Source organism: Podarcis liolepis (genome assembly GCF_965112155.1).
Source record: "Podarcis liolepis genome assembly, contig: HAP1_SCAFFOLD_94, whole genome shotgun sequence".
Classification (NCBI taxonomy): Eukaryota; Metazoa; Chordata; class Lepidosauria; order Squamata; family Lacertidae; genus Podarcis; species Podarcis liolepis.
In genome coordinates, this window is record NW_028148836.1 from 296 (window position 1) to 16222 (window position 15927).

Genomic DNA, 15927 nt, shown 5'->3' on the forward strand with positions numbered 1-15927 from the left:
AGTTAAATGAAAAAATAGTAGCATTTTAACGCAACCACTCAAGCAAGTGATGTTTAGAGAAGGAGCACTGCCAGAACAGCTGGCAGCCTTGCGCACCTTGGCCCTGATGTAGAAATTCTCCAGGTGTCTCTGTCGCGATTCCTTCAGGGTATTTCTGACACGCCCCCGGTGAACATGCACAAGCCAAGAGATGGCAATCACTCCCGAGGCCCACTGCTGCTGCCTGAAGGTGATGTAGGCTTTTCTGAATTTGTAACACCTCCATAATGCCTGTATCTTGGTAGCTGCTACTGCAGTGCCATTTTGGCCTTTGTATCTCTGGCCAGGTTTACTTAAGAGCTTTTTGACTGCCGAAATGTTCTTTATCACGGAGAGAATTTCCTCCCTAGTTGGCCTCTGGTTCAGCTCAAAATCTGGAATGATCTCCATCACTCTCTTCCCCTTGACGATGGCGGAGGGAACAGCATAGTCCTTCAAAAAGTTAGAGACGTGCTCCAAGAAGGAAAGGACACTTCCCCAGAATAAGCAGCAGTGATTTTTAAACCCTTGGAGATCAAGAGCCGTGTAGTCTATGGCTCCCTTGCGAACTGGTATCTCAAACTCTAAAGAGAGATTCTGGAAGGTCGGAGATGATGTTATTTCTGCAGTCTATGGAAAGAGTGAAAGATGTAAAGGGAGTAAGACAAGCAGTGGAGACGTGCTGTCCCATTAAATACCTACAATGAGATCCTAAGGATCCAAATCCTGGAATATTGTGACTACCAATTCAACATGCATCTAGCCTAGCTACAATATCACAAGCTCTGGTAGCACAAGCTCTGCAGTTTTATTTAGGGTACCACAATGTGCTCTTTGTGGGGCTTCCCTTGAAGATGGTCCAGAAGCTGCAGCTGTGTGCAATGTGAGATAATGTGTTACTGATCCTTCAAGCTCTGCATTGGCTCCTGCTGTGAAATTTCCCCCCACTGGAGATGCAGATGCCCTTTACCGTATCTGTTTTTAGACCTCACTAGATGTATTTATTCCTATGGAAATGGGTGATTTAAGGGCTTATTACTTTTGGTGTTATTGCTTTTTATGCAATACCGTCACACTGAATTTTGTGTACCACCCTAGAAACCTTTGGGTCGAAGGGCAGATTATAAATACTGCTAACAACAACAATACTAATAACATTGTTAATTCAAAGACGGTCTTGATCAATCACAAAAGAGAAATAAAATACCTTATGGGTCAACTGAAGAAGAGTAATGTTTATCTAAATGTGCACTGAGAAAGCTATTGGGGAAGAGGCCAGGGGCTAGCATGACCAACCATGACGTAATAGCTATTTTTTCTTTGTTTGTGTGTCAGGAAGACTCTCATGGGGTTGGCACAGCTAGAACTAGGAACACATAGCTCTCTGTTAAGCTGTTCCATGATCTAGCAAATGTGCAGCTTGGAAGACCTTCCTAGCAGTGAAGTACCTTCAGACTCTGGACTGGCTGCTAAGTCCTCCTTGACAGGAACAGCTATAAAAAGGATTCCTCCTAGGTGTAAGATCTTGCCTGAGCAACAAGGTCTTCCTGACACTTGTGTGTCTCTCTACGTATATTGTGGATCAGAACTCCCATCAGCGCGCTGGCTGGACTTGAAGGGTGTTGGGAGTCCAACAACCTCTGGAGGGCACCAGGCTGTAGAAGGCCATATTAGAATCGCTTGGCGGTTTTATACATAACTGGGGTTATGTAGCTGGGTGCTATGAATCAAATGGATACCCAACATTTACAGGATGGAAATCATTCTGTCGTACCTTCAACACCATGGAAGAAGACTTGGACAATGCCCGCTTCTGAATTTCCTGAATTAGGGGCAACTTTGATTTCTTGGGTGAAATAACAGAGATGCAGGATGGGGGTGGAGCAATGTTGCCCTTGCTTCCTCCTCTTCCCTTGCCTGAGGTGGAGGTGGGCCCAGACTTTGGATAAGGAGGAGGAGCCAGGACTTCCCCTTTCTTGCTCTCCACACCTCCATCTACAGAAGGGATAAATGTTTTGAAGAGCTTTTATTAAACGTAAATGTTAGATCACTAAACCTCAGGTATCAAATCTAAATAAATAAATAAATAAATAACCTTGATGAATGATGAAATACACAGGGAATTAAAACTAGATCTGTTTTGTTATTCCCAACATTTCCAGCGAAAGCTACAACTATAAGCATCCACTCTATTAAACTACAGATTACAATTTGGACTCTTCCAGGCTGTAGCTATTTTCTGGGGAGATTCAGTCACATACAGACAAATTCAAGTTGATTTGCACACACGGTGAGACATTCAAATTAGACTCTTTATGAAGATGAAAGTGCAAGATACAACCTCCTTGCAAATAAATCAGGATGAATGCTCAACAAACAGGTCAGCTGGAGGCAACCACAGACACAAAATGCATGGCACTGGAAATGCATTTTCAGGTACAAAGCGGACAGAGGCAGAACGGACCTTTCATGGGTCCAGACTCCTATTCTTAGCAAAACAGGAGCTGCTGTTACAGTTTAATTTGCTGAAGAGTCCCATGTGATGCCAGGAGGCTGGGCTTTTGCAGAGCGGGATGGCTGGTAGCCTGACTGCTGAAAAGGCAGGGTGGCAATGGTAAAACCATTGGTCAGCTCAAGCAAGCTTGACAAACTGAAGTCTATTTATCTAGAGCATTTGTACACTGCTCATCACCCAAAAGTGGCTTACATGAAATCAAAACAAGACATTCCCTACCCACAGACTTCTGTTCAAACAAACAAACAAACAAACAAATGATAATACAACAGATAAGGGGAAAGGGACAAGGAGGAAAGAAGAAAATAAAACTCAAAACTCAGGCACCAATTTCTAGACAGTTGTTCCTATATTGACCAACTACTAAAGTTCAGAGGCAGGAGGTGCCTGATGGAGCTGGGCCTCTAGCAAAGCAGACAGAATGAGCCCTGCTCCCCATCTCTCCCTCTGAGGCAGCCTGATGAAATGTTTGCCCTCAGATGACAGTTGAGGCGAGAGGAGGCCTGATGGAGCTGGCCTGTCAAATAAGAGCTGAGGGGGTAAGCTCTGCTACTCAGCTCTCCCAGTGCTGGAAAGCCCTCAGATGAGAATAGGGGAGGAATTGTTTTGGCAAGTTACCAGAAAGGAAGGAAGAAAAATCACCCTCAGACTCTACTGGGTTTGCCTGCTGCTGTGACCACTAGTCCTTAGAAACACCAATGCCATTGCCAAAATACGGAACACTGACCAGACAATGGAGAAAGTTTCTCCTTTACAGTATCAGCAGCATCTCTTTGTGCCTACCTGCAGCTGGTTTCTTGTGCTTTTCATGAGATTCATGAAGAGGAGCAGCCTGAGGAAGAATGGGAGGCTTCGCTAGAGTAATCCTAGCTGCACGTGGAATCAGGCCTCTTTCAATAAGATTCAGGATCCCTAGATAAAAACCAGGGAGACTCAACAGGTTCTTTCAGAAGCAGCTTGGTCTGGGAAGTGTAAACTCCTCAGTCCTAAAGCCAGCCCACCAATATCATAGAACTGTAGAGTTTGAAGGGACCCTGAGGGCCATCTAGTCCAATCCCCTGTTAACGCAGGAATCTCAACCTGTGGTTCCCCATCCAATCTGAAACCATACTGGACCCTGCTTAGCTTTGCAAAATGTACCAGCAGTTTTACTGCTGCACCAAGCTACCAAGCAACATTTTTAAGACTAATATTTGACTTTGGTAAAGGTGAAAAGCAGAGAGAGATGGAAGAATGCTAGGAGGAAGGAAGCAATTCCCTCTTGCTTCCATCTCTCTCAACCTTCTGAGACAGGAAGTGGTTCAAAAAGGAGATCAAGGTGGAACAGGAAGAAGAATGTATAAATCAGAGTATTCTTTTTCCTTTTCACTATCTCCTCCAGTTGGAATATGACTGAGGTGGGAGGGGAGCAGTGGTGGTGGCTGGTGCCCCCTGGGCAGAAGGTGAGGAGCAGCCCAACAGCAGGTAGCTCCTGAACCAATGATGGACAGAGTCAACTATTCTAGTTTCCCTCCCATCCCTGCTTAGTTTTTCACTAAGAAGGATGCTGACAGCCAGGGACAACCCCAGGACTGGTTGTAAATAAGAACATAGGCAGTTTGGGCCTGGCTGAAGGTAGACTGAGGCTGGTGGGGCAGCACCGCATTTGCCCTCACAGACTAGCCTCCACTGGAAGGGGGAGGGAGGCAGAGATGCCCATGACAGAAGGATGGAATCTTCACTTGTGATTTGTCCTTACACTCTTTCCGCTTTCACACACCATGCAAAGAAGAGGTGAGAGAAGGGGGAAACAGTGAGTGAACTTCCTGCCAGGTGTTGCCCATTCATCCCTATTTAAAACAGCCCACCAGTCAAACTGGCTGCCAACCAGTGGTTCAGGTGAAGTTATATATGCCCAGCATAACATACATGCCAGGACAAGTATAGCAAAATAAATCCCAGAGGATTGGGCACGCAGCTGTGACTGACCTTTCTCTGCATCTATTTTAGAAACTGGAAAGGAAACCTTCTTCAAATGGAAGGAAGGTGGAGCTACTGAGAGGCTGGGGACCGTAACACCTTTTGCTATCTTCTGAGTTGGTGCCTAAGGAGAGACGAGAGGAAACCTATTCCTTCATCAGCTGCAAACTTTTTTGATATTAAGGAGTTCTTCACGCACGCGTGACTAAATAATAAATACCATTTCCGCTATGAATAGTTTCATTAAGGTTTAATAACAAAAAACAGTATGAGCTCAGATTTTACTGCTTAGGAACATGCCACACGATTGTCGACTGTCAGCGGTTGAAGCAATTTAAAGGAGAGTTAATTAAAATCTAATCAATGTCTTGTGATGTCTGCTATGCTATAAATAATAAAATAAATTTATGAAAACAAAAACACCAATGGCCTTTTACAAACAATTAGCTAGGTTTCAGCAATGACACTATGTAAACCAAGGGAGGCTAACCTGTGGCCCTCCAGACGTTTTTGGACTACAATTTCCATAAGTCCCAGCCAACATGGTCAATGTGCCAGGGATGATGGGAACTGTAGTCCAGCATCATATGGAGGTGGCCACAGGTTAACCACCTCTGCTGAAAATGTAAAACTGGTTATTCTGAAACAGCCACCATATTAAGGCCATTTAAAATTGTTCCCTGTGGCAGTCCATAAAGTGGTTTAGGCAAATCTCATCCTCCTACCACAAACTTTCCCTTTTGGGATATTTCTGGTGGCCTGGTGAAACTCACTCAATTCCCTGATATATGGTATACAGTGGGCCTGCAACTCTTGCATAATCTACTTAAACACTCATGATTCAAGGTGAATAGCCAAAAATTAATTAAACAAATGGGAAACCCACCACAGAAATAGCTTTTAAAGCCCTCTGCCTGGTTACTGGTCTCTGGGAGGATCACTCAAGGGCCCTGGAACACTCCTAGAAGCCCACACTGGACAGGTAGGGATGGTTGCATGGGATTGATGGTTCTGGGCATTCCTGGCTTTATGTGATTTTGCCTTTGCATGTGGACCCCAGGACAGAACCCTCACATAAGTGATGGGCCCAGTGTACATGAATGGCTCTTCATCATATCTAACATGTGCAACATGGAGCAGTTTTAAGTCTGGTGCTTATTCACTACTTTATGTCAAATAAGTGAGCGGCAAAATCTGAGCTTGGGCTGTCAATTTACACCTCTGTTTCAGCACAAAACAGGAGGTGGGGAATACAGAGGCGTTGGACTTGACCATCAAAGGCTGTTCAATTATCTTCACAACTGAAGATATCTTTCATCAGAAGTGAAGCAAAGGCCACAGCAAAGAGCTGTCAGGAGAAAAGAGATGGAGAATGAATGACACACCACAAGGAAAGCAGGAGGGGACAGAAAGTCCTTTGTCCATCCTCCACACCTCCATGCTTGAAGCATCAATTAGTTAGTTAGGAAACAGCTCCTTACTAACCTAGAAGAGAATGGGTGGGCTACAGACAGATTGTGCCTATTTGTCATACATGACAGTGTTCTTAGGAAGAGAATTAGGGGCAAAGTTGGGAGGCCAAAAGGATTCAGTTCATTCCAGATTTCCGATAGTGGGGAAAGGCACCCATTGCCCACTGCAACACACTCTCAGCTGGTGGTGTGAAAGTTACCTAGGAAGTTGCCTAAACTCAAAGACTATGGAATGCTGCCATAGGTAAAAACAAAAAGAAGACTTTAGTCCCCCCCCCTAACCTTTACACTACTGTCAAGTGTAAGTTCCTTCAGTTGCAGTGCCATGTCTGGCATTGATTTCAACACTAAGGCTGCAGTCCTAACCATGTCTTAATGACTTCAATGGAGCTTACTACCAAGTAAGTGGGGTTAGAACTGCAGCCTAAGCCATCAACTGATTGTAAGCCTGAACACACCATTTGAGAGCAACATACCGTATTTTTTGTAACACTTGCCACCAAGGGAATGCCTCCCCCCTTCTTCCCCAACAGAGGCATTCACATAAGCAACCTTTCTTTGGACCAGGTTTGGTCTGTGGTAATCTCAGGAGCAGGAAGGAATCAGATTAGAATCTACCAACATTGTCACCAGATCTTTCTTGAAAAATCCCCACAGATGACTCATTACAACACAATGAATCTGACATATCTAATTTCACAGAAACATTCTGGCGAAGAGAAACATTACATCAGAACACAATTTTCAAAGGTTAGAAGAGAGATCTTAATTCGGGCTGCCGGCAAACATTTGCTCTGCATAATATGCCTGGAACGTGCTGCAGAAGTATTTTCTCCTGATCTCAAGCAATTCTGTGTATAATTAACTTGAGGCCTGAGACAAAACAATTCTATTAGTCTTTTTGAAGTGCATTTCTCTTGTGGATAAGAACTCCCACTCAATATGGTTATTTTTCTCTGCTTCAATTTAAACCGAGCACCCCCCCCCAAAAAAAAAAGATTTTCTGTTTAGCTCATTGTATTTCTTTTGTTATTAACAAAGCAGTGCAGAGGCAAAAGAAGCTTTTGAGGGAGAAACACATTTCAGAAAAGGGGAATGGACACTGGAGGTTACTATCACTTTGTCCACCTTATACTTGCACAGCTGAGTAGCTGACAGACAAGTTTTCTCTTAGCATCAGATCAGTGCTGATGACAAATCACAAGCAGATTTGGCTTCAGCTGCTGCTCTTTAGTGACACTGACAAATTAGTTGGATAATTATTTCATATTATCAGTGGCCCATGGAATTGATTCCGCAAAATTATGGACACATGGAAAATATATAGTCCGTACAAAAAAACCCCAAATACTTTCCATCTGTGATGAAACTCTTAAGTTTGAGTATTTGATAGTCTTCCAAAGGAAGAAAAAAAACCCTCTTGATTTTGTCACTCTCTATTAAAATGCTTTTTGATTGTGGAAAAAGGAGGTACTAGATATAAAGATAATGTAAACTACAGGTGTTTTTACACATATAATAAAGCCTTAAATCAAAAGCACTGCACCATTATCTATTCTTAAAGATTTCCATGAGTTGAATATGGCCCCTCTCTCTAGGTAGTTAGAAGCACTTAACATATATGTCAGTTCCAACAGTTCTGTAAGGTAGGCCAATATTAGTGGGGTAGGGGTTACAACATATTCAGGCCACCCAATGAATTCATAGCTAACATGACATTTGAAATAGATATTTCATAGATCATGCCTTTAACCACTAAGTTAAGTCTGCAGCTTCCTTACCATCTCACTGAGTCAATGCCTTTCAGTTCTTTGTGTGCATGTGTGCACTGGTGGGGTGCAGGAGTCTGCCTTTAAACTGTTAGGAAAGACTTTTTTTTACTGAAAACCTACCAAAAGTCCCCCCCTCCCCAAATCTATCCGTCTCAAAACTCTGCCGTACCAGGTGTTTGTGCAAAAATAGCTACACAACTCCAGTCTGTGCCACATGTGCTTTTCAAAAAACGAAACAGAAGCAGCACAGAAGGAAGTGAGCGAGATAATTGCTGGCTCGAAGTGCCACACATTTTACTTGTGGGCAGAGGGCCAGCTTACACCAGGCAGAATTGGCCAGTGCTGCTTATTGGAATTCTGGGCTGGGCCTTCATTCTGGTCCGGCGACAGCTGTAAGCCAGCAGCCCATAGCATCTCAATCAGGCGCCGAGCTCCGTCAAAGAATGCTGATACGGACGGAAGCCGCTTCAGCTGCACTCCGCCTTGCAGAATGACAGTCAATCTTGGATTCCAGATGACAAGAACTGGATAAAAAATGTAAAACAAATGGTGACCTTTCCAAAGATTAATTTGTTTACCAACAAAGAGCTCTCCGTTTGTCATCCAGGATAGGGGTGACCTTCACATTCCCATTTCTAGGTTGAGAGGAGGCTGAATGTAGTCATCTGTTCACTTAACTCTGTCTCACCAATTATTCCCTCTCTTATTTTTGGTGAAAGGGACAGTTTATTAATTCACTGTGGTCTCCTGTTATGTTCTTATAAATGCAGTCAACGTATTCCAGATTACTGCAGTGGAACATCAATTTGTTTAAGTCTAATTCTGCTACTGATGCCAAAATTATGGTTTTCTTTGTAATTGCAGTCATATGCAAGCATTTAAAGTGTGTGTGTGTGTGTGTGTGTGTGTGTGTGCAGTATATTCTTTTCTTCAGATCTTACACTGCTTCTATCCACTCTCCTGTTCATTTGAAATGAAAGAAATTGCTTTATTGCCGTCATTTTAAAAATGTATGCAAGCATCCCGTAGGAGATTAATTCAAATACATGCGTACATAGCACAAAACACACACACAGAGTAAAAGCGGGAAGAGGAAAAGGAGCAATTGGAGTAACTTAGTTGAACGGGCAGCAGAAGACAGCAACTCGTAAAAACTCGAGATCGCCACAGCATTAAATTCTTCCTTATGAATAAATGAAGAGGTTCCAAGTTTACATTATTTATTTATTTATTTATTTGGATATTGGGACCAAAATGCCAGTATAAGTCTATGGCTGTGCAGCAATCTTTATGAAAATGAGAACGATAGAATGCTCCTTCTAGGTCACAGCAATTATTTAGAACTATCACTGTGGCAATTTCAACGGCCATTTTCCTTGGTGTATGTTCTATGACCGAGGTGAGCAGCTCATTAGGCCATGTCAGAAATCACCGGCGAGAGGAATGTTAGAGGGATGCAGCTCATTTGCATCTCTAAGATGCAGACAATTAACATAATTTGCATCCCATTTTAATTAACATTGCTAATCTGCATATTTTAGCCACATGTAATTAACATAATTTCATGTGTTCACAAACAATACTAATCTATACATTTTAATTGCTTGCAATTAACATAATTTGCATGTAATTTTAATTAACAGTGCTAATTTGTATATTTCCATTGCTGTAATTAAAATAATTTCATATTTTCACAAGTGCTGTCTTCTTGTATATCACAGTTGCATATAATTGATATATAATTTGCAGATAATTTTTCATTAATACTAGTAAGTTATACATCCAAGTGGTTTGTACTTAACATAATTGACCTATCATTTTTTTAAACAAAATGTTGATTTTCAAGGACCAGGATTTATTGTAAATGTGCATTATCTGAAACAACTTCCAAGATCCAAGTTGCTATCTTTTGTAAACTTATGTCCAAAAATGGTTAAGCACAGAAAACATGGAGAATATAATTGAAACAGACTCAGGGCTAGTTTGTATATGCAAACTAATCATCAGATGACTACAACATCAAGTGATGGGTTGAACATATGAAGGGGCCATCACACATTAAACACGTTAAACACAACTTTCATTCTACCTCCCATTGCCTCAGGCACAAAACTTTTTAATGGAAAGAGTTTACTCATCAAAGAAGGTGTTGTCATCAAATGTAAAGAAATCAATGCAATGTCATTTGAAGCCCCATCTTCTTCTGAGGCTGATCTTCTGAACTAGGACTGCATCTCCTAACCACCCACCCCCCAAAAGCTGCTGCAATACTGCCTGCCTGGATTGTTTGGGGGAATAATTTACAATAGTTACAATAATATTGAAACAAATAAGCCATTGAACCACATCCTTGTTACTTACAGGGGCTGTTTGTCTCTGATTCATTATTGGCAAGTCAACTCCATAGTTCTCATTTACAAAATTTCGATGGCAAGCATTGCGTGGATTGTACATAATCTTCACCGTCATTGAAAGTTTTTGCTGCAAGAGAAAAAGCTGTAAATAGATGAGGGATGGAACAAAAACAAAGGTTCTAGAGAACACATCTGCTGATAATTTGCACACATACTTTGAAAGCATGTGTGGCGTTGCTAAGGATGTATGTGCACTGGATTTTCTTGGGCAACTTGCTTAGTGCACTGATGTACAACCCTGAAGCAGAATGCAAACAAAATGGCTAACTAGAAAAAGCAGACGTATACAGCCCAAGCTCACATCCTGCGTGGATGAGAGAGGTCAGAGACCAGAATGCAGCACTAAAGTAAGAAACATTAGATTGTATAACCCCTGCTTTTGCCCTTCTGTCTCCAAACCGGGGGACTAAACTCTTAGCTACTACCCTCTTTGTGGCCCAAACCTCTGCAGCAAAGGTGATCCTAATCTCAGAGGCTCTTTCTGGCAGCTTTGGCCTCACTTAAGTCAAAGAGCTCTCTCTGGACCCTGGGGCTGGCAGCCATACATTTCTTGAAGGACCTAGAGCTTCTTTGGCTGACTAGACTCAAAAGGGTATCCTATCACCTCTGCCTGAGCCTGACACCACAGAATACTTGAGCAGCTCTGTGGCAACCTCCCTGCAGAACCCTAAGAGCATAAGAAGCCCCATCTAGGCCACCACCCTGTTCTCATAATGGCCAACCTGTAAGTAGAACCTGAGGGCAAGAGCACTCTCCCTACTTGTGATTCCCAGCAACTGGTATTCAGATGTTTACTGATAAGCAGCCGTTGCTAGCCTTATCCTCCATGAATTAATCTAACCCTCTTCCAAAGCCATCTAACTTTGGGGGTAAATTCAATCCTGAGGGTAGCTCCACCCAGCGGCACTCTTGGCTTGGCATACTTTGTTAGGAGACTGCAAGGATCCATGAAGGCATGAATCAAGGCTTCAGGATCTCATCTGCAGGGACTGGGTATGAATTAGGAACTGGGTATGAATTACATTTTAAGTCCTTCAGCAAAAAACTATCCACATATTATTAACCTTGCCTTTTGTGGGCTAGAATCTTACTCCCCCCACTTCCAACCCTCCCCCTCCCCCCAATGTTGAGATTCTCTGGATGCTGAAAAAGCCAGAAAATCCACTGGGCTCCTCTGCTTAGTATCTTTTGCTCTAAGCGGATGTAGTTGATTCCTAGTCTGATCAGCAGGCTACATTTGTGGTCCTGCCAAACTTGCTGTAGATTTTTATTTAGTTATTTATTTTTAAATCAGGGATTACCGGCCCAGTGAACCAAAACAGCTTCCTCTGGTTCAGCTTCAGTTCACTGACTCCATGAAGGTAAAGAACATGCTTAGGAAGTAAATGGGAAATAAATAATAATTAAAGAAATGGGAATTCACAATCCTGAAGGGAGTGATAATACTGGTTTTAGCTGAATGGAATGTCTCCAGCTATTTTGCTTGCTTTAAAAAAAAAATCCAGCGGAAGAAAATCCTAGTGGAAAGGAGGGGGGACGACGACATATCTTTAATAAGCTCATCTTTGGCTTAATGAATATGATGCCTTCTGTTTTATGGATATAAAAATAGAAGCCACAGAAGTTAACACACAGGGTAGAATTATCCCTGTGTGCAGGCACTTGCATTTCACACAGAGCCTGTCTTTTAATTGTGCTGAAAGGAGAGGCAACAACACATTTGGACCTGTATCAAGAGCAGTAATACCTCCCTGTAGTTTTCCCGTAAACATGGCACTGAAAATGAACACAGGCTTATTCCCCAGCTGATGAATGGGGAACAAGCATGGCTGTTTAGAGCTCTGATTTTCTCTGCTCTTGCTCAAGCAAGTTCAGCAATCTATCAAGGCTGAAGATCTGGCACCAAAAATGATTCAAAATTTCTGCCATAACAAAGCCCAGGCCCTCAACATAATTATGCAGTTCTGCCAAAATGAGTCTCATTTTAATGATTTACTTGAACTTCCATGTTTGGGACTTTCACAGAATCCAGAAAACATAGCAAGTCAACAACGTAAATGTCTAACCTGCCCTATAGTAAAGGTAAAGGTACCCCTGACTGTTAGGGTCTCTGGGGTTGCGTGCTCATCTCACTCTATAGGCCAAGGGAGCCAGTGTTTGTCCGCAGACAGCTTCTGGGTCCTGTGGCCAGCATGACTAAGCCTCTTCTGGTGTTCCAGAGCAGTGCACGGAAACACCGTTTACTTTCCCACCAGAGCAGTACATATTTATCTACTTGCACTTGATGTGCTTTTGAACTGCTAGGTGGGCAGGAGCTGGGCTGAGCAACGGGAGCTTACCCCGTTGCGGGGATTCGAACTGCTGAGCTTCCGATCGGCAAGCCCTAGGCTCTGTGGTTTAGACCACAGCGCCACCCGCGTCCCTATACCCAGAAGCTTAAGGCAGGTAACAGGCAGCAATCACTTAGCTGGATTTCACAACTGTTTCATGATAAAGAGTCATTCTGCCAGTGCACCAGCAATTGAGAACAGCTGGCAAAGCCTGACTACATTTATTTTCTGAAGTTAAATTAGGGCTGGTTTTTTTGTCGGCAGGTGCCATAACGACATGATATGGAAGGGCAGTGGGGCTTCAGCCTTACAAGGTAAACCCTGGGTAGGCCATAGCATGCCCCTCTCCAAATTAAGATCAACCATGCATAGTGATGTAGAGAGAGATTGGAGGTTGGTATTAGAAGCAAAAAATATTTAATGCAGGAGCAGCCCCTTTCTCGCTTAGCCTACTGTCATTGTGGGTTTGGCCAACCTGCTTCTGATTTTCTGTCCATAGATCCTCTCTATATTTTTTGCTTCTGCTGCTCATCAGAGCATTTCATTTCCTTATGATATAGTTCACTTAGAGCATCCACACCATACATTTAAAGAACATTTAATGCACCTTTTAAATATGTGACTTCCCCCAAATAATTCTGTGGATTATAGTTTACGCTTCACAGAGGTGCAATTTTCAGCACCCTTAACAAAACTAGGATTCTTTTGGGGAAGTCATTTGCTTTAAAAGTATGGTGCAGTTGTGAACTTGAAGTGGATTACGTCTGGTGCACCACTCCCCCCCCCCAATTTGGCTCATGTGTGGCTTCACACGCTATGGCTACATCCATTGTCCTTGCAGACAAGGACACACTCCGATACCCACTTTCTGCTTTCCAAAGCAAAGCATTAGGCCCACCCTTTGGGACTTGAGAGGTTCTTTGAGAGAGCACTAGGGAAAAGAGACTCAGTTGGGAGTATAAGACGGTTACAAAATCACTGGAAGGATTACAAGCCATGAGTTCCTTCAGACCTTTGGTGCAGAAGACCTATGTGGTGATAACCTGCTGCAGGGCTGAGTGGTAATTGCAGACATCTCTGGGCAAATTATTTCTTTCTGTGATGTCTCCATGGGGAGCCCCCTGAGAGAAATAAATAGGGAAATGTTGCAAGATTTGGTTCAGTTCCAACTTTATTTTCCACACCTGCAATAGTTTAAACTGCTGCAATTTATTTATAACTTGTTAAATTCATATCCCACCCTTTCTCCTAGAGGAGCACAGGCATCAAGCAACAAACAATGAAACAATAAAAAAACCTGAAAACTTGGGTTAAGTATATGAACTCGAAACCACAACAGGAGGCATTATTAGTGTCCTTAACTCTGTAGACACAGAAATTTACAGAATCCTGAGAACAACTAGTCCAATTTCTGCTATAAGATGGAAGGCATGTCTTCTGATACAGCTTTTTGTGTGTGGATTTTTGACTATTTGTAATATGCCATAAGAACTCTACAAACACCCAAATACTACAATTAGAATATAAACATCTATATTTAAAAATATACAGATAAAGTAACATACACAAATAAATTCCAGTACTCTTACCATTTGGACACCTGCCTTGAACACAGATCCACATTAGAAGGTGACGAAATTGTTAGCACAGTTTGGTTTACAGCATTTAAATACCTTTCAGCGTGTTTCTGTTCAGGGATAGGGAGAAAGAAAATATAGGATATTGAGGTGATGGAAGAGCTACCTCAGCCAGCAGATCTGAGCAAATTTTGAGCTTTGAAAACAAAAATGAAAGACATCATCCCAGGCTCTGAATTTGTCTGAGTTTATGCTATGTCTAAGACAGCCGTATAATGCTGAGCACCCAAAACGTACTGTCACTGCTCTAAAATACAATACTTGGCACTTCAAACCATTTACTATTCAGAAACAGAATTGAGAAAGTGATGAGGTGTCACATTTTCACTTGAGGATAAAATACTGATTAACACTTTCACTGGGAGACGTTTCCCCATTTTTGTTGGAAGATTCTCCATCCACTTACCTTTAATCTGTTCTCTGTACTTTCAATAGCAGCTTCAAGGTTCTGAGCATCCTGCAGTTCCCAACCATGGCTGATGTCTCGCAGCTGGTCCTTCAGCTGTTGAAGATCTTCTTGAACCTAGAAAATTAGTTGAAGCTTGCAGTAAATGCATGCATCATCAGGGTGTAAATATATTTCACAGAAACTGAAAGCAAAACAGATTTATTAAGCACTGCACACAAACACACACTTCAGGGAGCAACCTCTGCAATTTTATGGAACACAGAAGAGGAGAGGAGCAGGTTGAAAGGGGCAGGGAGGGGTGTAAAATATTGCAACCCAAAAAGCATGCATCAGGAAAAAACTTGATAACTATCTATTTCTTCTATACAAGCTGCAATCCTAAACACACTTATTATTTAAAATGTATAATCTGCCTTTCCTCCCTGAAGGGAACCCAGGGCAGCTCAAACCAATAACATTATATAAAACAATGGAAACAACACCACAACATATCACAGACAGTACTTAAAATCAAAAGTGCAAAAGTTTCATTGCTGGGAAATGCAATCAGATTTTTCTTTATAAACCTGCATAGGGTTGCACTGCTTAACTGCAATCCTACATAATAGTAATAATTTGTTTATAATAATAATGTTTAACAGGCTATTGTATTTTAATATTTTTGTTGGAAGCTGCCCAGAGTGGCTAGGAAACCCAGCCAGATGGGTGGAGTATATTATTATTATTATTATTATTATTATTATTATTATTATTAATAATAATAATAATATCCCACCCTTCTGGATGGGTTTCCCCAGCCACTATGGGCGGCTCCCAACAAAATATTAAAAGCACAATAAAACATCAAACATTAAAAACTTCCTGAAACAGGGCTGCCTTCAGATGTCTTCTAAAAGTCAGATACAGTCGTACCTTGTTTTGCGGCCAGGATCCATTCCAGAGCCCTGGTCTCTAGCTGAAAAGGATGCAGGGTAAAGTGCCGTGTCTGCACACACACGCGGAGCGGTTTGCACATTTGCGCATGTGACAAACCTGGAAGTAACCCATTCCGGTACTTCTGGGTTTCCCGCAGACGTTCGCTGGAATGGGCGCTAGACAAGACGGACATTCGCGGAGGTATTACTGTAGTTGTTTATTTCCTTGACATCTGGTGGGAGTTGTTTATTTCCTTGACATCTGGTGGGAGGGCGTTCCACAGGGCGGGTGCCACTGTTGAGAAGGCCCTCTGCCTGGTTCCCTGTAACTTGTGAGGGAACCACCAGAAGGCCCTCAGAGCTGGACCTCAGTCTGAATGATGGGGGTGGAGATAAGTCCTATTGGACTTAATGAAACTGGCTTCTAGGTACATATACTTAGGATAGTGCTGTCAGATTTCTAACCCACATCATCCAAAATGCTTGA

General features: G+C 42.4%; 1 protein-coding gene across 1 annotated transcript in view; it reads right to left on the bottom strand.

Moving 5' to 3' along the window:
* Positions 1-15927, bottom strand: part of LOC310699026 (IQ domain-containing protein H-like) — a gene marked incomplete at its 3' end in the record, with an annotated part of 19459 nt that continues 3532 nt past the window's right edge. Inside the window, exons 2-9 of the mRNA XM_083520611.1 lie at positions 14524-14640; positions 14070-14167; positions 13493-13601; positions 10098-10217; positions 4502-4616; positions 3317-3445; positions 1793-2013; positions 1-648 (exon numbers count right to left, since the gene is read on the bottom strand). Coding sequence (XP_083376737.1) covers positions 1-648; positions 1793-2013; positions 3317-3445; positions 4502-4616; positions 10098-10217; positions 13493-13601; positions 14070-14167; positions 14524-14640 — 1557 coding nt within the window. The remainder of the gene's footprint in view (positions 649-1792; positions 2014-3316; positions 3446-4501; positions 4617-10097; positions 10218-13492; positions 13602-14069; positions 14168-14523; positions 14641-15927) is intronic.